General features: G+C 48.2%; 10 protein-coding genes across 10 annotated transcripts; 7 read left to right on the top strand and 3 right to left on the bottom strand.

The window, feature by feature from the left end:
- Nucleotides 1–357: 357 nt before the first annotated feature.
- BDV38DRAFT_291403 (aminotransferase-like domain-containing protein) lies at nt 358–2,120 on the bottom strand. Its single transcript, XM_032061730.1, has 3 exons — nt 1,395–2,120; nt 963–1,339; nt 358–903 (listed from the first exon to the last, which is right to left on the bottom strand). Exons 1-3 carry the CDS (start codon nt 1,851–1,853, stop codon nt 444–446), a joined length of 1,296 nt encoding a protein of 431 aa, XP_031915407.1. The 5' UTR covers nt 1,854–2,120; the 3' UTR covers nt 358–443.
- A 33-nt stretch (nt 2,121–2,153) lies between these two features.
- BDV38DRAFT_281111 (putative aminotransferase) lies at nt 2,154–3,466 on the top strand (the record flags this gene model as incomplete). The annotated part of the gene is made up of 3 exons (XM_032059468.1): nt 2,154–2,186; nt 2,241–2,695; nt 2,749–3,466. The coding sequence occupies 3 exons, from the start codon at nt 2,154–2,156 to the stop codon at nt 3,464–3,466; spliced, it is 1,206 nt and encodes a 401-aa protein (XP_031915408.1).
- A 166-nt stretch (nt 3,467–3,632) lies between these two features.
- BDV38DRAFT_281112 (transcription factor domain-containing protein) lies at nt 3,633–4,874 on the bottom strand (the record flags this gene model as incomplete). The annotated part of the gene is made up of 1 exon (XM_032059469.1): nt 3,633–4,874. One exon carries the CDS (start codon nt 4,872–4,874, stop codon nt 3,633–3,635), a length of 1,242 nt encoding a protein of 413 aa, XP_031915409.1.
- Nucleotides 4,875–5,650: 776 nt separating this feature from the next.
- Nucleotides 5,651–6,760, top strand: BDV38DRAFT_281113 (pyridoxal phosphate-dependent aminotransferase; the record flags this gene model as incomplete). The annotated part of the gene is made up of 1 exon (XM_032059470.1): nt 5,651–6,760. One exon carries the CDS (start codon nt 5,651–5,653, stop codon nt 6,758–6,760), a length of 1,110 nt encoding a protein of 369 aa, XP_031915410.1.
- Nucleotides 6,761–8,135: 1,375 nt separating this feature from the next.
- Nucleotides 8,136–10,000, top strand: BDV38DRAFT_50884 (Alpha/beta hydrolase family-domain-containing protein). Its single transcript, XM_032063452.1, has 3 exons — nt 8,136–8,635; nt 8,692–8,830; nt 8,904–10,000. The coding sequence occupies exons 1-3, from the start codon at nt 8,414–8,416 to the stop codon at nt 9,800–9,802; spliced, it is 1,260 nt and encodes a 419-aa protein (XP_031915411.1). The 5' UTR covers nt 8,136–8,413; the 3' UTR covers nt 9,803–10,000.
- Nucleotides 10,001–10,086: 86 nt separating this feature from the next.
- BDV38DRAFT_291413 (cytochrome P450) lies at nt 10,087–12,042 on the top strand (the record flags this gene model as incomplete). Its single annotated transcript, XM_032061731.1, has 5 exons — nt 10,087–10,117; nt 10,459–10,536; nt 10,588–11,143; nt 11,197–11,572; nt 11,643–12,042. 5 exons carry the CDS (start codon nt 10,087–10,089, stop codon nt 11,964–11,966), a joined length of 1,365 nt encoding a protein of 454 aa, XP_031915412.1. The 3' UTR covers nt 11,967–12,042.
- A 1,170-nt stretch (nt 12,043–13,212) lies between these two features.
- On the top strand, nt 13,213–17,389 carry BDV38DRAFT_291415 (putative ABC multidrug transporter; the record flags this gene model as incomplete). Its single annotated transcript, XM_032061732.1, has 5 exons — nt 13,213–13,254; nt 13,316–13,513; nt 13,580–16,899; nt 16,962–17,314; nt 17,361–17,389. 5 exons carry the CDS (start codon nt 13,213–13,215, stop codon nt 17,387–17,389), a joined length of 3,942 nt encoding a protein of 1,313 aa, XP_031915413.1.
- A 250-nt stretch (nt 17,390–17,639) lies between these two features.
- Nucleotides 17,640–18,500, bottom strand: BDV38DRAFT_50907 (SRPBCC family protein). Its single transcript, XM_032063453.1, has 2 exons — nt 18,095–18,500; nt 17,640–18,029 (listed from the first exon to the last, which is right to left on the bottom strand). The coding sequence occupies exons 1-2, from the start codon at nt 18,368–18,370 to the stop codon at nt 17,805–17,807; spliced, it is 501 nt and encodes a 166-aa protein (XP_031915414.1). The 5' UTR covers nt 18,371–18,500; the 3' UTR covers nt 17,640–17,804.
- Nucleotides 18,501–19,649: 1,149 nt separating this feature from the next.
- BDV38DRAFT_281118 (cyclin-domain-containing protein) lies at nt 19,650–20,654 on the top strand (the record flags this gene model as incomplete). Its single annotated transcript, XM_032059471.1, has 1 exon — nt 19,650–20,654. The coding sequence occupies one exon, from the start codon at nt 19,650–19,652 to the stop codon at nt 20,652–20,654; it is 1,005 nt and encodes a 334-aa protein (XP_031915415.1).
- A 3,381-nt stretch (nt 20,655–24,035) lies between these two features.
- BDV38DRAFT_291416 (NAD(P)-dependent alcohol dehydrogenase) lies at nt 24,036–25,339 on the top strand (the record flags this gene model as incomplete). Its single annotated transcript, XM_032061733.1, has 2 exons — nt 24,036–24,325; nt 24,404–25,339. The coding sequence occupies exons 1-2, from the start codon at nt 24,191–24,193 to the stop codon at nt 25,337–25,339; spliced, it is 1,071 nt and encodes a 356-aa protein (XP_031915416.1). The 5' UTR covers nt 24,036–24,190.
- Between the last annotated feature and the right edge of the window lie 418 nt (nt 25,340–25,757).

A 25,757-nucleotide genomic window follows, 5' to 3' on the forward strand; every position in this document is an offset into this window, starting at 1 on the left:
GATAGGTGTTATTAGTATGTAGCAGCGAGACCGAAGAGCTACGTTATTCACTGCACCGGCCTAGGTCCAGTCCCTTCTGTCACATCTTTCGTATAGGTAAGTAATACATGACTCCCGTAAAGTACATACCGGCATTTGAGATTGATCCACTAAACTAGTTTAAGCGTCCGTGGCAACTCCGCCGGCTACGATAACCTCTATTGGTTGGATCGCTAATTATACTACTTTGACTGTTCGCCAGACCCACCATTTGAACAGGGTGGTCCACTTTTGAGGTCGATGTTTTGCTCGGATATCTAATGGCTAATTGTAAGATATCCTTCGTTACGTATTAGGGTGGATTAAATGTGTATTGAATAGGTGGTACTCGTGGTTTCATGTGTTCAAGTAGTTAGAATGTGATCAACATGACTCTTACTACTACTATATTCCTGGAAGTAGTGTTATGTACAGCCAAGTGCGCTCCGTATAACGCGGCTCAGTCTCTCCACTGCCTCATTGAACCTCTCCTCCTTCTCCCAGGCAAAACACAGTCTAAGTTTATGTCCCAACTCATTCTCTGGTAAGTTATTCCCCGGTACAGCAAATAATTCTCCCTCTGCAACCACCAGGTTCTGTTCCTTTAGCGCTATCTGAGTTATCTCCTTGGCGTTCAGAGTAGTGGGGAGCTTAAGCCATATGAAGTAACCTCCAAGTACGGAGTAGGTGTCCGAGTTAGATACGAAGGTCACGCCGAGTGGAAGAAGGTGCTGTTTGATAGCCGCTGTGAGAGCACGAGCACGTCGAGAATACGCCGGCAGGAGCGTTTCGTGTATATGCCTGTCAAGAGAACCATTCTCTAACATATCGTTGATGAAGGTGGACATGAGCTGTGAAGGTGCACCACCAGAGTGTGACGAGCCCCTAAAATCTTCTGTTAAGACTGATGCATGGAAAGGAATCTCAAGGATAAAAGAACATACGCTGCAGAGAGGTCACGAATGAACTCTGGCGTTCCCTCCGCCCATCCAACCCGACACCCTGGCGCAACGATCTTACTAAAACTTCCATTACTGGTGCAGTTCCCGAACAGATCAGGTGGTCCCCCGTCTAGACATCTGTCCACGTCAATGATCCGCGGCAAACGGGTACTCTCACCACCTGCAGCGCCTTCTGGCTCCCAGTTCAAGAAATCATAAACATCATCGCTAATGATTAGAGCATCATACTTGCGCGCGAGGCGTACAAGAGCTTCGCGCCGTGACAGCGGCATCGTAATCCCGGACGGGTTAGAAAATGTTGGAACGCAATAGATGATATGTGTGTATGTCTTCCGGTAAGGGCGCTCTGGAGCCGCCACCTATCTGCCTGTCAGCCACCGTTCAATATGATAGCACCAGAAGTGGGGTCTATACAGGTTGATGATCTATGGCACTTTTCTGGAGGGCTTTCTCAAGAAAGTCCACGTCTAAGCCACATTCATCCTCGGGCACGGCTCTTAGCCGATTGTAGAAACCGGCGTCTTGGAAGATACCAAATACTAAATGGTAGATTGGTTCAACCATCCATACGTATCTTGTATGCATGGGATCAGTGAAAACCTGTAGGACACATGCCAGATTTTGGCTGGCACCTCCAGAGATACAGATACGCTCCGCACCCACTGTGCTCGAGAGGCTATAGTTTCTGCTCAGCCAGTCGGCAATATTCCGTCTAAGTTCGAAGTGCCCTTCATCTGGGCCGTATCCTAGCCCTTGCTCTGTTATGATGGGATTTGACAAAACAGACACTGCCGCATTTTGTAGTATTTGAATAGGGAACAAATCTGACGCAGGCCAGCCCCGGGATAAATTAAGGGGAGATTGTAACAACATTTTGGATTGTTGAAGAATTACTCACCGAGCGAATTTGGTGCAGGTCAAGTTGTCGTGGTTGGAGATGGGCCTGTAATATATGGCTTAGGGTAGAGTGGAGCCGGTATAACTGGATTGGGAAATGTATGCGTTCCGTCCAATCAGGCCCTAGTTTGTAATCGCGTTCCATAAGGACCGACATCCTCATCAAAGATATATAAGGCACGACTGCACGCTGCTTAAACTTGCGTCTTTTATCTTCTTGTAACCGACCTTCACCTGATATTTGTGACAGGACCATATCCATTGAATACATACACCATGGTTAAAATTGAGGAATTCGCTGTGGAGCGGGTGAGCACCCCCCCATTTATATGTAGGAGGCGGCATAGACTGACCTAGGAACAGTGGATGGACGACCATGAGAACGATGCCAAGTACAACCTCGCAGAGACTTGCTGTGCATCGATCTCACTCAACGATCTCATGTCCTTTTCTGGTCAGCAAACCAGCATCATAGACTACGCTCAGAAGCAAGTCTACGGCGCAATCCGTGGGTCAACGGCTTTGAGGTCTAACATTGCCAAACTGTACACCACGGAGTCTTCAGATAGCCTGTCTCCGGATAACGTCCTCGTCACAAATGGTGCCATTCAGGCCAATTTCCTAGCACTCTACACAAATGTGGGACCTGGGGATCATGTCATTTGCCACTACCCGACTTATCAACAACTGTATTCTGTTCCTGAAGGTTTTGGTGCCGAGGTTGATCTTTGGAGATCAAAGGAAGACGCTGGCTGGCAGCTAGATCTGGAAGAATTGAAATCACTGATCAGGCCGAACACTAAACTCATCATCATCAAGTGAGTGGCTGTTTGTCTATGTTGGTCGAATGATGTTCTAATGCGTGATGTAGTAATCCACAGAACCCCACTGGCGCTGTGCTCAACCGTGAGACACTGCAGGGAATCGTTGATATAGCACGGGAGCACAATATCATGATCCACAGTGATGAGGTGTATCGGCCCCTTTTCCATTCAGTCAACACCGGGGAGCACCCGCCTTCTATTCTCTCGCTGGGATATGACAAAGTGGTTGCCACAGGCTCAATGTCAAAGGCATTCAGCTTGGCGGGTATCCGTCTCGGATGGATTGTCTCTAGGAGCCCTGAGATCATTGAAGCATGCGCCTCTATCCGTCATTACACCATTATCTCTGTCGGACAGCTCGACGACAGCGTCGCAACTCTTGCTCTCAGCACGCCAACCATGCATAACTTACTTGAGCGCAACATTCAGTTAGCTAGGCAGAATCTTGCCGCACTGGATACTTTCATCAAAGAATTTGAGTGGGCTATTGAATGGACGCGGCCACAAGCGGGGACCACCGCGTTCATCAAATTCGTCAATCGAGAAGGAAAGCCGATTGACGACGTTGTACTCTGCCAACAACTGCAGAAGGAGATCGGTGTGATGTTCGTTCCTGGTAGCCAGTGTTTCGGGGGTGGAATTGACTTCAAAGGCTACGTTCGGATGGGTTATGTTCCAGAGCACCAGGTTATGGTAGATGGCCTCCAAGCTCTAAGAGAGTTCATGCGCAATGGATATGAGCAGTTGCCTGTTGCCACTGCATAAGGCTTGGGGAAGCCATAGACCAAATGCCGACGCACATGCTATCATAGAGCCCTGGTAATATTCCTCCTGTCCCTTAGAGTTTGTCATGCTAGAATCACAGCGAACTAAGTTAGAGACAATCTTTGAAGGTTAGTGTTAGAGCGGTTTCAGTCAATCTCAACGTGTCTCAAAATAAAACCAGCTGTATCCCCTGTTCCGCAAAGTAAATATCCCATGGCATAGAAGTACCAGACGACCAGAATATTCTCAACATATCTCTGGCTCTAGTGTAATTCCCCAATCCAAGACTTTGCATATTGGCCATGCGGTCTTGGATCAGATTACGTTCGCTCACAAAGCTAGTCTCACAGCCAGCACTAAACATTGGCCATAGGATAAGTATGTTGGCAGGAGAGAAGGGATCGATATTTGAAACAGCGTTGACGATGTTGGTGATATCTTCCTTGACTTGACTGTGGTCCCTTGGAAGTAATTGAACCCGGCGGTGAAGATGAAGCAGGGAGGCATGGACAAAGGCACGATGGGTGTGCTGTAAGTCAACCGTGAGCGCACTATTATGATTTTTCAACGTGGAATCTGAAACAGTCCTGTCTGTAATAGACTTGATCTTGGATTCCAGCTCCTGAGCCTCTTCCAACAGCTGCCATGGTATGATGAACTGTACGTCATATTTTGCTGCCGTACATAAATCTTGCCGGCCTGCCATCTGTCCCAGTAGAGCCAACATTGGTATAAGCTCCGGGGAGTAACCAGATATATCGTCCACGTAGCCAACCTGCGTGTCAGGAATTTTGCCCAGATACCAACACGGATCTCTATCGGTTGGGCTTGCACTGACTCCTGTCAAATTCGCCATAGTATCTAGTGTGGCAAACCATTTGACCAAGCACAAACCAAACGGATCAGCAACACTTGAAGCTACGGTATGGCTATCCAAGAAAGCAGCCAATAAACGGGTTGCTCCGGACAAGTGGGCCCGCCATATGTCCCGGTTTCCATTACAGATATCGTTCGTACATAAAGCGAGAGCCGTCATAGTTGTCTCTGCTTTTGGCATCTCCTCTGTCCTACTGAGGGCAGTACGTAGGCCGGAGACAGCAAAGTTGGTGAATTTCAGAGTCGTCGTCCTTGACCTCGCGCTGGCATCTCCCACCAAGCGGCCGTGATGACTACTCGCTGCTGCTAGGAGTGCATGAAGCAGGTGAGGTGTTTCCAGGGCGCGATTCACTAACTGACGTACGAAAATGCTGGGAGCAGCTGGAAAGAGCCGTGGAGCGGTCTCAGTAGCAAAGAGGTGGAGAAAGAATAGTGACTCCTTTGTTGATAGGAATGGAGATGGGTTGAGGTGAAGCTGGTGTGGGAGGATCGAAAATGATTCATCAATACATAATCTGACAGCAGGCCTCATAGGGCTGCAACGAGGCCGTTCTACTGAATCTTGGGACCTTGAACGGTGTGTCTCTCTGACAAAGTTTAGACCATATTTACACTCTTTCGGAAAGCGGATGCATCGTGAACAAACAGGTCTGCGCAAATCGCACTAGATAGAGGCTTAGAGAGTTGCACTTAAAGGGGGTATCGGAAGTATTACCTTGACCTTTTTTCTCCGACATTCCGAGCAGCCATCACGCCTTCGTTGTGGAGGTTTGGGGGCTTGGCCTTCGCGGGCGAGCGATTGCCGACTCGCTTCAAATATCACCATGTCTAAACTTCAATTGGAAGTTGCAGCGAAATACAAGACTGGTGTCGGTTGATTGAACCATCGGCATGTTCTTCGGAAGAGAGGAAACGCCATGCACGTGACTAACCAACACCAAGAGGGTTTCTACCCCACAGCAGCTGTTCTGTATTGTAAATACATATGGAGAGGTATCAATAAAGCATGTCCAACACCGTTTCCAGGATAGCTATGGATTGATACTTCTAAACGATCAGTGATACTAGACGGGTAAATACCGGATATTATGTATTCCAAGTGTCCTTCATGATTGGGTATATCGCATTCTTCACCAAATAGGGAAAAGTAGACTCGCGACAAGTATAAGTGGAGTATACGCAGAAAGCGTCTTCCTGTTTTATATAAAGCAGGATGCCTCTGCGCTATATCAGTATCTTATTCACCTCAGCAATAAAGAAACAGACGTTATCCACCATTTTCTACGAACACCCAAACCACCCGCCACAATGAAGTACACCCGCATGCCCATCGAGATCGAATCCCCCGAGGAGTACGGCTACGAAAAGATCAAGTACAATCTTTCCGAGAGTTCCATCGCCGACCAAACCCTTGGATCTCTGGGTCTCCAGATCCCCGATCTGAAGCTCCTGTACAGCGAGCACAAGGGCAGCACAGCGCTCCGCTCCCTCATCGTAAAAGACCACGATAACCTCACCCACGACGATGTGCTTATTACATCTGGCGCGGCGGGCGCTCTCTTTATCATTTCGAGCTCCCAGCTTGCACCGACTGACCACCTCGTTGTTGTTCGTCCGAACTACGCTACAAATCTCGAGACCCCGCGTGCGATTGGGTGTGAGATTACGTTCATTGATTTGTTCTTTGAATCGGAGTTTCAGATCGATCTTACCGCAGTTGAGGCTGCTGTTAAGCCAAATACCAAAGTCCTTAGTATCACGACACCGCATAACCCCACTGGTACTATCGTGGACCGCAACACATTGGACAAACTCGTCTCCTTGACCAAAGAGAGAGGAATCATCTTGCTAGTCGACGAAACCTACGCCGACATCTCGTACCAAGGCCGCCTCCCTATTGCTGCATCTCTAGGTGACCATGTCATCAGCGTTTCTTCCCTATCTAAATCCTACGGGATCCCCGGTATCCGACTGGGGTGGATTATCAACAAGAACCCCAAGCTGCAGGAAACGTTCTTAGCCGCCAAAGAACAGATCAGTATCAGCGGCAGTGTGATCGACGAGTGGATCGCCGAACAGGTTCTCTCCCACAAGGACAAGATCTTGAGTACGACCACTACGGAAATGGATCAGCGTCGCGAGATTGTGGCGGGCTGGATCAAGAAGGAGGGAGAGTTGGTTGAATGGGTGAGACCGGAGGGGGGTGTTGTTTGCTTCCCTCGTCTGAAGAAAGAGCCTGCGGGTGGTATGGATGGCTTTTATCATCGGTTGTTACATGAATATGGGACCTATGTTGGGCCTGGGCATTGGTTTGAGCAGCCGGATAGTTTTATGCGTATTGGGTATGGATGGCCGAGTGTGGAGGAGCTTAAGGGTGGGCTTGAGGCTATTTCTTTGGCACTTCGTGAAGAGTTTTAGGTCTATCTATAGCTGGCGATCACCTTTTAGAGGTAACCGGTTCTAAACAGGGTGGTGTTTAGCTTGCTAGTGCGAGAAGTAGTATTGCTATAGTTGACTGACAATCGGCATGCTCATCGGGAGAGAAACCGTTCTGTATTGTAATTATAGGTGGAGAAGTATCGACAACCCCATGGAGAAGCCATATATGAGGTTAGGGTTGGTACTGTACAATACGTTCAGCGGATGCTTTGTAATGTAAGGGATCTGTGATAAATTCTCAGTCAGATAGTAGGCGTAATGATTAATATTGTGCTATCTAGTAGCTACACAACGAGCGAGTAACTAGAACATAGTATAGTGCAAAGGACGACCAATATTGCGTTTGCGGGTCTTTCCTAGACCAATATCTCAGAACCAAGTAACAGTGATTCTGGATACTGGTTCGAATCCCCAGCTTGCTTCACAGCTCCGAAGGTTCTACCAATTAGCCTTTTCCAGGCCCTTTCAAACTTAAGCTGTATTGATCTGCCAACTCTTGCCAGGTGATCTGCCTGGGTACTGGATAACATGACGTCTAAATCAGTTAGGGTCGCTATCATTCCCCAGCCTCGAAATGTTGCTTACCAGCTGCACTTGGGAAAGAGGCCAACCATCGCCATCGGAATTGAAATAGACAATCTGGCCGGTATGTCTCACTCTGAGCATTACAGATACATCTGCTTCGCATTCTAAACAATACTCAAAGGCTTTGCGAAACAGGGTGGTCATCCGTCGGTTCCGCTGTTGACATTTGGATTTGGCACTGTCTGATCGCCGACGCTGGATGGGTCTCTTTTTTGTCGCCATTTGTACAACTATAATCGCAAAGCAGCTGATTTGGATGGTAAGGAGATTTTGAATTCTCACTGACGAGGTGGGTGTTGAGACTCTTCTTATACAGTTATACTCCTGGGAAACAAAGGAATTAAGAGAACAAAGAGATTAGGCGCTAGACCGAAGTAAAGGAGTCAGGGAAGTAAACCTATATATATATATATATGCAGCTGTTACAAATATAGAAAATTCGATGGATTTATCAAGTACAGTATAGATCTCCCTGGCAAAATCGGAGTCCTTTAGTATATATGAAATATACATTTATTATATCTCGCGATCAAGAGGTGAAGAGCGATGATGAAATGTAGCAGCCCGTCGTAATTCATGCAACATATGACCCAATCTACGGAAGATCCTGAATTCTTGCAGCCCGCTGTATATATAGCTCCAATCCCTGCCGATATCATTACTAATTAGAAATCAAGAGTTGACAATCAAGATCGATAAGATAGCTAAATATAGAGCAGCCTCCTGTATCGATAAGGGTTCTGTGGTCACACGTGTGATCTATATTCTTCTTGTGCGCGCCTATAAGAGTAATATAATCATCAAGCTATGATTACCCACTTTTATGCGATTTCTTCAACGCTCTATACCATCTTAACTCGTGAGTCGTAACATATTGTCATCGTCGGCATTGGAGATTGCCAAAAAACCACAGCGGTTGACACACTTTACGAGACGAGTAAGGCGTTAGGGTTCTCTACGGTTTATAATCTTCATCGAGCTCTAACTGACACGCCACGACAAGGGCTGGTAGTTCATTAGAAAGAGATACGAGACAAATCGATTCCTATGATGTGTTCTGCCTCGACCGGTGTGGATATATCTGCGACTTTCAAAGTTATAGAACATAAATTCCTTGGTCAGCATATCCGCGAGTATCCTAGAGCTACGACTACCAGTCAAGAGGACCCGCTTTCGATCATAGCGAAGCAATACGTGCCGTGGGATAACCTCGACCCATCCCCGGGAGCTATAAGTATCATTTCCGCTCATGCCAATGGAATACCGAAGGTATCTTTAGAGTACCAAAACGGGGTCAAAAGGATATGTCTGACAAGTGTTTCCAGGAGGTCTACGAACCGTTATGGGTGGAGATCTACCAAGCAGCCAAGAAAATGGGATTGCAGCTACGGGGGATATGGATAGCAGATGCCGCCCATCAGGGTGCAAGCGGGATCCTCAATGAAGAAAAGCTAGGGAACGACCGTACGTATGATTCTTTCTTGCTTATCCTTCGAGGCATTGGCCGCTTGAACCCTAACCATGCTTGTACGAGAAGCTTCCGCGTTCGACCACAGTCGCGATCTTATTCTGATGATCAACCAACTGCGAGACAAGCTCCCACGGCCTATATTCGGTATAGGACACAGCATGGGTGCAACCCAGTTGATGAACATATCCCTCATGCACCCCAGGATCTTCCAAGGCCTTTGCTTGGTGGAACCAATTGTGTTCCCTTACTCCGCGAAAGACCAAGGCAGATATCCCCCAGCGCAAGCATCCATGCGTCGCAGAGAGAGCTTCGACAGTCTAGACGCGGCAAGATCGCAGTTTCGAAACAGCTCTACATTTCAAAAATGGGACTCACGAGCATTTGACAAATGGATTAAATACGGACTCCGTCGTGCTCCTGGGGATCGCACAGGGAGAGTCATATTAACAACGACGAAGAGCCAAGAACTATTTACCTTTGTTCGACCAACCTTTATTTCAAAGTCCCCGGCAGACCGACGCCTGGCTTTCCCAGATTTATCCTTAGAAGCGCCTTCTGATGTCCTCTTTTACCGCCCGGAACCGGTGATTACATTCCACAACCTTCCACATTTGCGGCCATCAGCACTATATATCTTCGGCGGTCTCTCGCAGTTTATAAGCCGTCAACTGCGGGACTCTATTGCACACAGAACTGGAGTTGGCATCGGTGGAAGTGGGGGGTCAACAAAAGGCCAAGTCAAGCATATCGTTGTGCGGGATACTGGGCACTTTGGACCGATGGAGGATCCTAGGACTTTGGCCGAAAAGACTGTCGACTGGCTCAAGGCAGAAGTTGAGCAATGGGCATTTTTGGAACAATCAAGTCTTCTGAACTCGAACAGTCAGGTTAGTCAGGAGTTTCTGAGCTCCTTGGCAGTCAGCCACCAGGCAGGCGAGCAAGAATGTCGCCATCACAAGCTGTGACGAAAGAACGGTGAGAATGAGTTTCGCCTGTCCATTGCCACATAAATAGAAGCTCTTTCCGCTATTTCCACGGTAGCACTAAACACAGTCCCCATTTGTACTACACGCTGAGGTCGGAGACTGTTCGAATATAATCAGTCTGTCTTTGACCCTCAACTAAATCTTGGGGCTGTCTCCTGCTTGGTGATGGAGGCATTCCTCTGGTGTTGTACCAACGTTCAGCAGCCAACGATTCGACGCTGAAAATTGGAGGCAGTTGCAGAGAGTGCTTCAGTGCTGTCATTATGTCTTCTATTCTCGCGGTGTATTCGATGAGTATATTATAGAACTAGTGATATGCATAGTAATATGGCACTTTGAGAGAACAGACAAAAATTAAAGCAGACTAGAAATACCTCAACCCAAAGTCAACACCACCGGCCCTGGCGGTCGTGCTTGTATGTTGAGGGCCATAAATCTCATGACAACTGTGATACAGGCTCTATAGGGTGGCTGACTGGCAAAGTTTATTTTTCTCGTTATTCTTTTTGTGCAAGCCCAGCCAAAGGGTCCTACCATCAAAGGCGTTCCTGGGTCGTTCCTTGATATTTTCTGCTGTGGTGTATGTGACCTGTCCCATAAAACAAATGAGGGGAGCTGAAGGATTTAATGCTGAGCTATACAGATCGCAACAAAATTTGCTTTCATATCGGGGCGGAGCGCACATCAGTTCCATGCGCTACATGAGTCTTATGGTAAGAGACATGGATGTCCCCGGCTTCGACTCCATGCTAATTGCCGTACAGGTAAAATTGCTCGATTTGCCCCCGGCCAAGCGACGACAAACACGATCAAAGCTTTGCGTAATATTTACGGGTCGGGTACTGGCAAGGGCTCCGCGTTTCTTAAAACTGGCTTCTACAAGAGTATCTCACGGCGCAATATCTTCACTGCCTCTGACCCGAGCTATCATTCGTCTGTCCGTAAGCTCTTCGGTCCCTCAATGACACCAGGGAGTATGGAAGCACATGCTGGGGTGATTCGTGAATGTACCCTGCGACTTCACGACGTGATTAACTCCAAGTTGGGAAGTGCTACCACTCTTTCTCTCAATGAGCTGCTTTATTGTCACTCCGTCGATACAGTTTCCGAAGTCCTCCTTGGGAAGCCACTCGGCTGCTTGAAGCGAGGCAAGCCCTACTTTTGGACTGCGCAGTTGCCTCGCATCTTTTACTGGGCCACCATCAGAGATCAATTTGATGGATCAGGAGTCCCAACGGTGATGAAATGGCTTCTGCGCCGTTTCCTACGGAAAGGCGTTCGTCTTCGCAGCGAGGAGGCCCGCATGCGACTCATCCATGAGTAAGTCTTCCCCACACTACCATCCTGTTGCCGGATGTCTTACACTACGATAGACAATTAAAAGCGCCCCACACCCGTCGGGATATAATGGTCGAAGTAATGGAGAGGGCGGAGACCAGTGGCTTGCCGGAGTCTGAGATTGCGGAAAATTTCTCAGCCATCATGTTGGCAGGATTCCACACCACACAAAACGCCTTGTGTGCCGTTATCTTTTTCGTCCTGACCCACCCTGAAGCCCACGCCAAGTTGGTCCGTGAGCTGCAGAGCGTCTTCCATTCGGCAGAAGACATTTCAGGAGACATTGTTCAACAGCTGCCGTACCTCAATGCCGTCATTACGGAGGCTTTGAGACTCTACCCTCCTGTGCCACTAGGGGGACCGCGAGTTTCACCTGGAGCCCATGTTGATGGGGTCTACATCCCGGCCGGGGTAAGTTTTCTGACAGATCGCTGTATGATGTGGACCTGACTAACGCTCGACGGGATTTAATTTATCACAGACGGAGATCTGCACATCACTGTTCGCGCTACATCACAACCCCGAATATTTCAACGAACCTTACGAGTTTATTCCCGAGCGATGGACAGAGCCCGGATCCATGGACAAAAAGGACGCTGTCCAGCCGTTCCTGGTGGGTAGCCGGGCCTGCATCGCAAAGTACTTTGCCAAGCAGATGATGCAAATAACCCTAGCGGGTTTCTTCTTGGATTATGAAGCTGAATATGTGGGAATGGTCAAGGACTGGCAGCGAGAGAGTCGCTGCTATGCTTTTTGGGAAGTACCGGACCTGAAGGTGAAACTTCGTCAACGACGGCAGGCCTAAGTTTCGAATGTTTCTCCCTGTTTCTCCCTATATATTTCTTTCTTGGATTTATCATATTTCACTCATATATCCTCACTCTATTATACCTACTTTGGCTCTTCTGCTATGTTTGACATGGGTCCCAGACTCGTACCTGATGTTTTGATGTAAAATCAAATATATTGTAGCAGTGGTAGAGACCGTCCGTTAGGGCAGTTCGCAGTCCCATGATTCGCTGTACTCACTTCCATACATCGTCCAATTGCCCGAAACACGGCCCTTTCTCTCACTGATAAGATTAAATTGTGATTGATGTTTCTAGCAAGTTTAATTGGAAAAGCTTAATGGGGACTAAGTCAAACGCCCAATATTTTAGACCTCGGACGGCAAGCCTGAACGTTATCTTTTTACCGAACCCAAATTTGAGACTTTGGCTGTTGAGCTTCCCAACACACCAAAACGGTCTCAAGGTCCGGAACTAATGTGTTATCTAGGCTAAAACGACTTTGCTTGTTTACTCTGGAATTGAGTTCATTTCTGTAATTAGCAAACAGGTTATACTACCGGTTCCTGCCGATCATAACATCAATGTCCGACGTTTCTACCGAGGGTGATCTGTGCATCCTCTGAAACATGGGATCGCATGATGGCACATCATACCGAATAATGAGCTCCACATGGCTCATGGAAGTTACTCGTAGGGCGATGAAACGCCGGACGCTCCACGTGCCAATTTCCATACCTAAATTCAGGCTTTCCAACAAGAAAGTTGGTGACATGTCTTACCTGTACGAGAATCTGAGATGTTGGCCATGGCAATGGAGGAAGATCGCAATCTATCTGATGAACCCAAGATTAGGGAACTGCTCACCCGAGGATACCCCGTCGCTTGCTATCATGTATCGGGACTCGATCATCTCCATTCAGGGCTCACCCGGGGGATTCTGTGATGAGGTAGCGCGACAGACAATGTCAGGAATTGCGCTCTGACCCTAGACCCCTTACTACCCCAACTCAGGAAAACATTTTCAAGATTGATCAGCGATCGGCAATAGTAGTACGGTGATTAAAAAGTACCTACGAAAGTGGGAGACGCGGGGAGGGTTGCAAAAACCCTAGAGGCTGCTCCATTACCATAAGGTTTCTTGACACGCTCACAAAGCAGCCGTGTAACGGTCACTTGCGCTAGTAGTACATTTGATGTTGGATACTGGGAAATGGCCGCCTGTCATTCCATCAAATGTGAAGACTGGGAGCCATTTGCACCATGAAATCTGACCAGGATATACTGATGAAGCCTCTCCCAAAGGTGGAGTCCATTCACTCGTTTCGTTGTCAGAACATCATCGCTGACTCATTGATCCAAGCAGTCTCCTGGGACAGGCAGTACGACTACTGATCTCTCTGTCTCGCATGCTGAAGAGGTCCTTGATAGACAGCTCCATACGCCCGTGTCACAAATCGGTTTCTTCGGTATCTATCGTTATGCGACTGGATGGGATGTCGCCATTCTCTTCGGCAGTGCACTTGCTGCGATCGCAGGTGGTGCAGCACTACCTCTATTCACAGTAAGTAATGCCTTGATTTGAAGTGATTGCCGGCTCTTAATCACAAAGGTTAATCGACTATGTTAGGTCCTGTTCGGCAGGTTGACGTCGACTTTTCAGGACGTCGCTACCCATCGAATTACCTACGATCACTTCCATCATGAGCTGACCAAAAATGTGATCTACTTCATATATCTTGGTGCTGCTGAGTTTGTCGTGATCTATCTAGCGACCGTGGGCTTCATCTATACGGGCGACCATGTCGTGCAGCAAATTCGTGTGAAATATTTCCAAGCTATCCTAAGACAAAATATTGCCTTCTTCGACACTCTTGGTGCCGGGGAGGTCACAACAAGAATCACCGCCGATACGAATTTGATTCAAGATGGTATTTCTGAAAAGGTCGGCCTGGCCTTGACCGGGCTTTCGACGTTCGTTACGGCGTTCATCATCGCCTATGTAAAGAACTGGAAGCTGGCGTTAATCTGTAGTGCCAGCCTACTCGCATTGCTTTTGACCATGGGCGGTTGCTCTACCCTCATGCTCATCTTCAACAAGAAGGCATTGGCATGTCAGGGTCGTGGCGCCAGCATGGCGGAGGACATCCTCGACTCCATTCGGACCGTCGCAGCGTTCAATGCCCAGGAAACACTGGCACGGAAATACGAATCGCACCTCAAGGATGCCGAAGGACCCGGAATGAAATCAAAAGTGATCTTCGCCATCATGGTTGGGGCATTACTATGCATCATGTATCTCAATTATGGGCTTGGGTTCTGGATGGGGTCTCGCTTCCTCGTCGAAGGAATCAGTAACATCAAAGCCGGAGATGTGCTGACCATCATGATGGCCATCATCCTAGGTTCCTACAATCTAGGGAATGTGGCCCCCAATGGACAAGCGCTGTCGAATGCTGTGGCGGCGGCATCGAAGCTGTATAGCACCATTGATCGTCAATCCCCCTTAGACGCGCTGTCCGACCAGGGCAAGACGCTGGAGTTTGTCCGAGGGAATATTGTACTCCAGAACATCCGACACGTTTATCCCTCGCGGCCCGAGGTCACTGTTGCCCATGACCTGAGTTGTTATATTCCCGCCGGTAAGACGACTGCCTTCGTGGGTCCGTCGGGGTCCGGCAAAAGTACCATCATTAGCTTGCTTGAGCGGTTTTATGACCCGGTCGCGGGGACTATCATGCTTGACGGCCATGATATTCAGACATTGAACCTCCGATGGCTGCGACAGCAAATGTCGCTTGTCTCGCAGGAACCGAGACTATTTGCCACCACAATCGCGGAAAATATTCGTTATGGGATTATTGGTTCTCGGTTCGAAAAGGAATCGACGTATGAGATTCGAAAGCGAGTGGAAGCAGCAGCTCGAATGGCAAATGCGCACGACTTTATCATGGCGCTTCCAAATGGCTATGATACAAATATCGAGAGCTTCTCACTCTCTGGGGGGCAGAAGCAGCGTATCGCTATTGCCAGAGCCATTATAAAGGACCCTAAGATCCTGCTCTTAGACGAAGCAACATCCGCCTTGGACACGAAATCCGAAAAGCTCGTTCAGGCGGCGCTTGACAAGGCATCTAAGGGTAGAACGACCATTGTCATCGCTCACCGGCTGTCTACAATCCAGGAGGCATACAACATCATTGTTCTTGCCAACGGTCAGATTGTTGAGCAAGGGCCGCATGAGCATTTGATGGATCGGCGGGGGATTTATTATGACATGGTGGAAGCGCAGCAGATCAAGAAGCGATGCTCGAGATACTCTAAGAGATATTCCCAGTTATTGACGAGTTTACCTCCTAAACATAACCCAATGACATTCCTCTTCGACAAGGATTACCCAGGCGATGACCAGTCCGACTTTCACAGCGTGCTCAGTGATGATGCATCCGATATTGGATTGCATACTGGGGAGAAACAGCGACCAGTGTCGAGGATGTCACTATCTCATCTCATGCAGCCGGCCAAGGAAGAGGCTTATTCTTTCTGGACTTTGTTCAAATTTCTTGCCTCGTTTAACCGGCCTGAGTGGCCATTTTTATTCCTAGGTCTCTGCGCATCCATCTTGGCCGGAGGGATTCAACCATCGCAGGCTGTGCTGTTTGCGAAAGCTGTCAGCACCCTCAGCTTGCCTCCCTTTGAATATCCGAAGCTACGGCACGATGCCAACTTCTGGTGCCTCATGTTTCTCATGATTGGCATTGTATCGCTTGTTTTGTATAGCGTGCAAGGAACATTATTTGCCTATAGTTCCGAAAAGATGGTTTACCGGGCCCGCAGTCGAGCATTCCGTGTGATGCTGCACCAGGATATCTCTTTCTTCGATCGGCAGGAAAATACGACAGGCGCATTAACAGCCACGTTGAGTGCGGGGACCAAAGAACTCACTGGCATTAGCGGCGTCACATTGGGAACCATCTTAATTGTCTCTGTCAATCTTGTCGCTTCGTTGGGGGTGGCCCTTGTAATAGGCTGGAAGTTGGCATTGGTGTGCATCTCCGCGGTTCCAGCCCTGCTGATGTGTGGATTTGTTCGTGTTTGGATGTTGGAGCGGTTCCAACGAAGGGCAAAGAAAGCATACCAAGAATCCGCTAGTTCTGCCTGTGAGGCAGCCTCTGCCATTCGTACGGTCGTTTCCCTAACCATGGAGACGGAGGCTTTGCAATCCTATCAAGCACAGCTCCGTCGGCAGCTCAAGGGCGATATACTCCCCATTGTTAAATCATCCTTACTCTATGCCAGCTCGCAGGCGTTGCCTTTCTTCTGCATGGCGTTGGGATTCTGGTATGGCGGGTCTCTACTTGGTCATGGGGAGTATTCTCTGTTTCAATTCTACGTGTGCTTCAGCGAAGTGATCTTTGGGGCCCAAGCCGCTGGAACGGTTTTCTCTCATGCCCCGGACATGGGAAAGGCGAAGCACGCTGCGCGTGAGTTTAAACGGCTGTTCAGCGGCGCTACAATGCATGCTACGCGTGGCAAAGGGATTCCAATTACATCCATGCGAGGGCTGGTTGAGTTCCGCGATGTCTCTTTTCGATATCCCAGTCGCTTGGAACAACCAATTCTTCGCCACTTGAATTTGACCATCAAGCCAGGTCAATTTGTCGCACTAGTGGGCGCGAGTGGAAGTGGCAAGAGCACTGCCATTGCGTTGCTGGAGAGATTCTACGACCCTCTCAAAGGTGGCGTCTACGTAGATGGAAAGAATATCATCACGCTAGAGATGACTTCGTATCGCAGTCACTTGGCTCTCATTAGTCAAGAGCCTACTTTGTTCCAAGGGACCATCCGAGAGAATATCCTCCTAGGAAGCAACACACCTGATGTCGCAGACGATCTCCTCATTAAAGCCTGCAAGGATGCAAACATATATGACTTCATATTGTCATTGCCGTAAGCTATTCCTCACCATTCCTTGTGGTACAGAGTTGGGGGTATATACTAACGGTTTCCAGGCAAGGCTTCAGCACCATTGTCGGCAATAAAGGAGGTATGCTCTCTGGTGGACAAAAACAGCGTATTGCCATCGCTCGGGCTCTTATTCGGAATCCGACGATCCTCCTGTTAGACGAGGCTACATCCGCACTAGATTCCGAGTCGGAAAAAGTCGTCCAGGCAGCATTAGATGCCGCCGCGCGGGGACGCACAACAATCGCAGTTGCTCACCGGCTGAGCACCATCCAGCGAGCAGACTTGATATATGTCCTAGATCAAGGAGAGGTCGTTGAATCAGGTACGCACCGGGAACTTCTCCGGAAGAAGGGATACTACTACGAACTCGTCCATCTACAGAATCCGGATGCCCCGGGTACGAAGTAGGGAGATTGTGACTTTTACGCTGTATGTAAAGACAGGATTCCATATTGTTATTCATTCTTACTGATCTATTTTGGCGGCGTCTAGGAGCTCAACCTTTTGCCTTTCTCATTTGTTCTTATGAAATGTGGTTGGTTTTCTTTGATCGATAGCAACCAGGTATTGCTAGGCTTTGTATCAGTATCATTATCGGCTGTCACTGTCACCTTTTATAGGATAATGACTTAATCTGAATTGTACATTCCCTATATAGTGCAATGCATTAGTGCTTTAAACGACTATGGTTCAAAATCCTGAGTGTCTCTGTCCAGCTTCCCGTGCGATACAACACTTCGTGTCTTTAGATCAAGAGCCTTTCTAGGCAGCCATTTCGTGCTTCATATCTTGTACCATCATTGGATATTATTCATAAAATGTGGTGTAATATATGAATTTCATTGTCAGGTTACATGGAGTCAGTCTCCGCACTTACAATGCAGACTTCAAAGAGTCCTTTCCTTTGCCATTCGTCTCAATGCCCGGATAGTTCCTTGCACGGAGGATATGGCAATACTCATATGTTCATCTTTAGTCTTTTGTGCCTCACTCGTCCCGGGCTCGATATCAGCCAATTTCCATTCGTAGGTAAAAGTAAGGTAGAGGTTCTGGTCATGTCCGATCGATACGATATTTTCCACTGCTGACCCTCCGGGGAGTGTGAAATAAGTCTGCTAATTGATTAGATCATGACAGATTATTAATGGAACGGATTCTGAGCACTTCGGCCCCGTACCCTGACAGGCGCATGTAGTTGGCATTCTTCTCTGGTCCATTTCCCTGCCATAGGGGACTCGTGAAGGTTGGCCGCAACATGAGCCTCTCTTACGATGTAGGTCCCATCATCCCGTTCCTCGAGAATTCGGGAATCGTCCAAAGATGGGATAAAATCTTGTGGGCGTCGGGCTTTCAGTTTCAATCCGTTCCAGACTTGCTCCTGGGTAAGGACTGGTATGGAGGGATCGGAGTTATTGTTCACTGGCTCCGTGTAGGCGATATTGAGGGTGAGCATTGTCGGTGTTCGGGTTGCATATAAACTCCCAAGGAGTTAGAAAGAGAGTACAAGACTGAAACTAGATCAACATGCAAACATTAGTACTATTTATCACTTCTACAGGTTACGAACGGAGGCTGCAGCAACTCGGCCTCCGACAACAGCCGAATACCGAGTGGGTGGAGAGTTTTTAATGGACATGAGTCAAGGAGCTGCTTTTTCTGCTTGCTTTAATAACTCTGGATTGGTTGCCGAGGTAAGAAAATATGTAACTTCCATTAACTAGTTGAGCTATACTGACAATTATATCACAAGTTGCCCCGTAATGGGCAAGGGGGCGACTTTGTCCCACATACACCATGGACCGTGCCTCTTCTTCTAAAGCCATTCGGATGTCCCCGGAAATATTATCCAGGCATCGTGTTCTCCAGCCATGAGGTCTGCAAACGGCAAAGATTGTGCTGTCGATCCTTGGGCACCCAAGCAACTTACCATTAATTGTTGGATTAAGCTACCGTTCAAAAGAACCCTTTTTAAGTATTATCGTCATGTATGTCATAGGTACGTGCCCGCCAACCCTCTTTTGCTTGGCTTGTCTGTTATTAAACTTCAAGCCCTTCGTGGCTGCTGCACTGAGCACTCTCTCAGTATCAATTGTTCAACTACGTGGCTAATAACGACACGATGAGATAATGGAATGACTAGGCACTGCTATTCTCTTCATACTTGCTTCTATCGGCCATGCCTTGGCCATAAGGCTTGGCCACCTACCACGAATGAGTCCGATTGCATTTATTCCTGTCCTGGTTGTCTTCAAATTGATGGGATGGTGGTAAGCAACAAAAGCCAGAGTGCTGCTCAGAATATTCTAGAGTTTGAATCAGCATGTAGACTTTTGTATTCCTTGATACCTCTGTAGTGCAGAAGCGTGTTATTCAGGACAGAGGCGATAGTAAGCCTTGTCCCCATATGATACAGTCCACGGAAATATACTGCGCATTGAATGGTGAAGAATAGGCGATCAGACCGCCAGTGATGACATTGCCACTTCTGTTCATGGGCTTCTTATCAAGCATCTTTTGAAATGATCTGATGGTGACGTGGGGACGGTTGACCCATCAGCTCAACCATGGTTAAGACCGCTCTTGTTGGGGAAACCACCATTGGTTCGTGTAGATCCACTACTATGATTCCTAGATGATAGAAAACAGTTATATACCGCCTATGGTACGGTAAATATAAGTTCAAAGGAAACAATCCAACTTAAATGTTTTTGGCTACACTCTCTATCTTCACAATGGCAGGTTCTACCGCTATCACACCAATCCGAACCGGCACTACTCAGTATAATCAAGACTGCATGCTTCATCCTACACTCCTCCAAAACCCCCTTGAGGGCAGGAACGCCCATAATTGGATACAAACGTTGCCAGCTTTAAGTTTAGGCAAGAAACCAGTGAGACAAATCGTCGATCTTCGCCAGCAGGACAGGAAGACTTGCGGAAACTCGTACCGTGGCGGACATATACCTTCCTGCGAGTTTAAATCCAATGAGTCCCTACGGTCAAAACGCGACATTGAAATCAAGCGAAATTTCGAGCGCTGGGTGCGCCAGCAAGCAGAATGGCATTCCGACGCGCACGCCACATCTCATCGATCAATAAGCTCTTCTATTACAAATAGTATTCCGAGTCCAGACGAGAGAACCAATAAGGCCATCCCGTTGTCCACAGTGTGTCTACCTGAACCATTTCCGCAGCGATTACCACGGCGTTATGAGGTCGCCGATCCCATGGTGATAGTTCAGTTGATCTCAAATACGCTCGGAAGGCTCACATTCTTCAATGATATGACATGCCGCACCAGGTTTGCTGTTACACGTTTTCACTCGAATAGGGCACCCCAGATTTCTGCCTGTGAGTACCTTAGACGCTTAACGCATCGGCTGTGTCTCTCGTCTCCAATATTAGTGATGATGGTTATCTATATAAGACAACTCTGCAAAACACACCCGTCATTCGATGTATCGAGCCTTACAGCGCATAGGCTTCTTCTTAGCTGTGCCTTAGTAGCCAGCAAGAGTGTAAGTGACTTTGCCTGGTCCAACCCGTCGTTTGCTTCCGCGGGTGGTATTTCTGCGGCAGAGATGGCAATTTTAGAGTTGGAGCTACTGAAATATTTGGAATGGGGTGTTGCGCCACATCAGGAACAGCTATCAGAGTGTTATCTTGATCTTGTCCTGGGGAGTAATGGATACTTCGCAGAGCATGGGACGAGCCCAGCTGGACCTCACACTGTCTAATTTGAACGTGGTTGTATATAAAGAGAATGAGGCAAATCTCCTTACTCACGTCAGCAAGGTAGCTGGCTGTTAGCGAACTCCTTGCGCTTTAGGTAGGTCTCTCTATTCAAGAGAGTAGTAACATGCTATCTCCGACATTGTGGGTAGTAGATTGCCCATTCCGGCAAGCAGAAGCATTCCGATCTATGGCAGGTACAATTACACAGAGCTTCTCAGACAAACAGAAAATACATCAGGCCCCGTCTCCGTGCCATTTTATGGATGCATGACTTCGACCGAAGGTCAGTTATGCACCGGCGGATTGTAACAAGAATGGTACATGTAAGTCCTTCTGCCAAATATGTGGTGATGACCAACCACTCATGTTTTACAACTATTCAGCTTCCCCTACATAAAGGGATCAAGACAGAATGATACTAGCTGTAACTCCTGTACTATCAAGAAACTACTCCCTGTTTTTGCCTACGTTTAGCTCTCTATTCAAGTTAGTGCATGATCAGTATGCAAGGTCATCGGGGTCTCCAAGCAATCAGAGCTACGATAGTTGAGCCCAGACAGCAGACGGAGAACCCCAGTTAGCTTATACACGGAAGCTATGTATGGTTAATTTGCTTGACATTCTTTCTATAGGTTCTCTAAGGCTCCTTACTTTGATCTCCATGCACGGTTTGTTTTGACAGGAGACTGACTCAGGGTAACATGACACCTTGGCCCGCTGCTGTTAAGTTGAACTGGGAAAAGAAAGTTCTACGTTCCTGTCCTTCGTCTGCCTCGCCTCCTGTCATGTCGAGTGCTGAACTAAAGTATGTACCTTTACGGGCTGTCCGCGTAAGCGAGCCAGCGAATGAGCTATTAAATGGGTACTACTTCCGTGTGAGGAAAGCTAAGCAGCAAGGGGGAGTTAAAGACCCAAACCGTCTTCCCATCAGTCGATCAATATATAAGCGAAAAAGCTTCGTTCTTTAATAGCCAAGCAAGTGCTAAACTAAGATAGGAGATCCAGTTGGTCACAGTTCACGCATGACCCGCACAAACAGGAGAAGCGACAGAGGATCCCCGAGCCCGGAGAATACGTGCACGTTTCCAAGAACATGCCCACTTCTGAAGCTTTGGGTGTACAGCAAACACCGGATCAATGCAGGAGCAGCAACTGCTGGTATTTCGGGCTATTTGGGCCTCCTCTCCCCATGTCAAAAGGGACTCGGCCACGGGTCGTTATATCATCCCTTGCTTGGCTGAGGGACCAAAGCGTCGGAATGCACAACAATATTATGACCTGAATACCTTTGAAGTAGGCCAGGGAAAATATGCAGATATTTTCTATTATTTATACCAAAGTTCTCTCAATGCGTGTAGGCAAATCTTCGGCGACCATTTTCCTCTGCCTTGAGATGAAACCTAGCGTCACATTTGGCAGCGCCGTTAACCACACATGGCGAAAGTCCTGCGCCTAGCATCACCATTCAAAACGCCAATTAAGGCGAAGAAGGGTGTAGACAATGTCAATGCTGTAGACGAAGTCCCAGACTCTGCAGCTTCGGTACGTGGCTCATTTTCATAGCTCATCACCATTAATCCCTGTGTCAACTCAAAATACTACACCAAAGGTTCGATCTTGACCCTCGTCTAACCTGGTTGACTCTTGAAGAGTAGCGTTACAGAGATGAGAGATGTCTCAAGTTCCTCCAAGCGGCCGCCATCCGGTATCTCCGCAATTCGACCCATGAGACCAGAAGATAAATTTCGCACTCCCGAGCGCCAGTGTCAGACCTTCTATGCGCAAGAAAAGCCAGAAATGTCGGGAGCAAGATGTGGAGATTTCCGGGACCCTGAGCCAATCTGCCGGACAGCTCATTCAGAAGAGACATCTCCATTAGTTCGCAAAGCCCTGAGACAGCGTACTCCCCTTGATCGCGGGCTCATTTCCAAAGTTAAGAGAAAGCTCCAATTTGCGGTTGGCCCAAGCAGTAAGAAACGATTCCTGGCATCCAAAAAGGCAGGGAGGCGTAAGTCGTCTGTAACAAAGACCACGAATTGGTGGAACGTGTGAACTGGCATGTCTGGCTCTTGATTGTACTTTATAGCATCCGAACCTCTACGAATAGTTTAATGTTGCAGTGATACCCACTAAGTCTGGAAGCTTCTATTCCTAGAACGTGTATGTCCCGAGTGCTGGAGAGGTATATTCTTATTTTTCATCCCCGTCATATATGAGGACGATTTCCTTTACGTACCGCGTTGCTGGCCTGAATAACTACCAAAGCTTCTCCCGGCTCGTGGCTTGAAATCAACCTGCAAATGAAACAGAGAAGCAAAAACCACAGAGTTAACTGAGGAAACAATGCCTTGCGGTCAGAAGCAACACGGTATCACATTCTCCACTGGGACCGTCAATCGGATGTGGTACAGAATTTCGCAATTGAGTTAGAGCTGACTCGTTCCTGTCGTGTCATCCAGTCACAGTCCGGAATATCTCCCGGATCAATGCCAGTATCGAAACCTAAATCATATTCAGACGATCCTCACCGCCAGATTCCATACTAGGAAGGTGTCCGATCGGCATTGATACAGCCTGGAGAAAGTTTATAAGGTTTGCCTTTGCGGCGCCAGAAAGGTCAGAGCCCCTTGGGAGCCTCGTGCACTCCAATTCCGAACTATGAAGGCTCCACCGATGCGAGGGATGAATCGAACGACGCAAGGGACAGACATCCGCGGAGATAGGTTCCTCCTCGAGTATTTGGCTCGCTTCAGGCAAAATCAGTTTCAGCTCAGCCATTGAGTGGACCGGCATAAAGTTGGTGCTCCGCACTCAGGATAGGCGGATAGTTTGGTGATAACCAGCTCTGTACGCGACTTTCTCGACCCAGCATAGAGTCGGTTTTCACTCCCCAAACTCTGCACTATTCGCGAGCTAAAACCACCCCAAGGAAGAGTCCATTAAGGCTGTAACTTCTGAGTTTCAGGGATGATATCTCGAATTCTTGTTCGCTGAAAGGCCGCTAGGGTTCATTCATGGTGTCGTCTCCCCCCCTGCTTTGCGAAGTTGAGTGGCGTTTTCTCCATAAGATTCGGCACTCCAGCAAATGGTGATGGATAATATGCTTTTATTTGTGTGATCCCAATTCGATGCCACCTTTCTATATGGCGCTCGCGCATTTTTATCCCACAGAAGCTTGAGCGCCAATCTGAGGTCGGCAAAGCTTTCCCTTGTATATCCCTCTTTTTTCGACCAGCAGGAACTGCTACAATCGTCCCTGGGTCAGTCAATCATACGTTACCTCGTCCTCATCCGGGAACCATAAAACATATCTTCCTTCAGTACAAGAGGCGAGCCATGATGCCACTAAGGCAAGCGTACGGCGCATGTCCGATCGAACAACTGCGGGGTTTCGCTGGGGAGACCGAAGTGGAGACGAGAGAACCGACATTTATACGCAATGTGTTGAAGAACGCGATTATTCCTTACGACACTTCACGCATCGCTTGCTACTTGGTGGATACGGCGTCGGCTAACTAGCAGCATAGATGCTCTGAAAATGGAGAGTAACAACCCATCCTGGTTCTTGTATGGGCCTGGGGAAGCACGTCTACAGTCACTCCCCGTACCGGAGATTCAGGATCCCCACGATGTCATCGTCCGCATTGCCTACGTTGGAGTCTGTGGAAGTGATGTAAGATACTGAGGCCTAAGCTCCTACAATAACACCGTGACTCATAGAAATCCCTCTTGCTCACCAACTATTGGCCAGGTACATTTCTGGAAACACGGCGGAGTCAACAAGAAGGTCAGCAAGGAACAACCGCTAGTACTAGGCCACGAAGCTGCTGGAACCATTCACACGGTCGGAACTGCCGTCAAGTCCGTTCAAGTCGGTGATCCCGTTGCCATTGAGCCTGGGATCCCATGCCGGCGCTGCAAGGCTTGCAAACATGGCACCTATAATATTTGTCGAGAGATGAGGTTTGCGGCCGTACCACCAGATGTGCACGGTACCTTGACGAAGTATTACCGGGTACCAGAAGACTTTGTCTATAAGATACCATCGGGAATGAGCCTTCAAGAAGCGGTACTCATGGAACCGCTCTCTGTGGCCGTGCATTCTACTCGTCTGGTCAACGTCACTCCCGGCCAAACCATTGTGATCATGGGCTCCGGGTCGGTCGGTCTTCTGTGCGGCGCAGTTGCGAAGGCATTTGGCGCTCACCGAGTTATCCTGGTCGACATCCTGGAACACAAGCTGTCATTTGGGTCCGAGTTCCTCGATTGCGAGACCTTCCTTACCAGCTTGGACGAAACGCCAGAGGAGAGTGCGACTCGTTTGTTAGATATGCTGGATGCTCCAGAAGGGGTCGATGCTGTGATTGAGGCTTCCGGTGCTGAAGGTCCAGTCCAAATCGGCATCTATGCCTTACGGCGCGGTGGTAGTTACGTTCAAGCCGGTGTTGGGAAGCCAAAGGCAGAGATCCCAATCTTGGCCCTGTCCCAGAAAGAACTCCACATCCATGGATGCTTTCGGTACGGACCTGGAGACTATGACCTAGCTCTAAAGTTGATCACCAAGGGATCCATTGATGTTAAACGTCTGATTACCAGTGTAACGCCCTTCGAACACGCGCCGCAGGCTTGGGACAAGACGGCCCGGGGTGAAGGAATTAAAAACCTGATTCAAGGTGTGCAAGACTAGAGTATATTCTCCACCTGTCCGGCATAGAAATAGAGTAAAAATCCACATCAATCGCATAGCCCTTTTAGATCCAGCTTGGCGTTAACGACGTCGAGTTTACGCCATTATTCTGTCAATGCTGAATATAGACCGCATGGGGGTTTTACGCTCTCGACCCGAGTACGACTATACTAATAGATCAGATGGGCCAAAGGAATACACAGCTTCATCTAGTAACATCAGTATACTTCTAAGCATAACTCTTTTGCAACGCTTTCTTATTGCCCAAGGAGCGACCAATCTTCGAGCATAGGCTGGTTGGTGTAACTGTCGTAATTTTGAATCCGCCCTTTCGGGTGGTCTATACGTTATAGCGTATATTAATACCAGTTGTCAAAGCATCTCAAGTGGTTATCATCCTATGTCTATTTCGAATGTA

The sequence above is a fragment of the Aspergillus pseudotamarii genome, assembly GCF_009193445.1.
Source record: "Aspergillus pseudotamarii strain CBS 117625 unplaced genomic scaffold BDV38scaffold_16, whole genome shotgun sequence".
NCBI lineage: Eukaryota > Fungi > Ascomycota > Eurotiomycetes > Eurotiales > Aspergillaceae > Aspergillus > Aspergillus pseudotamarii.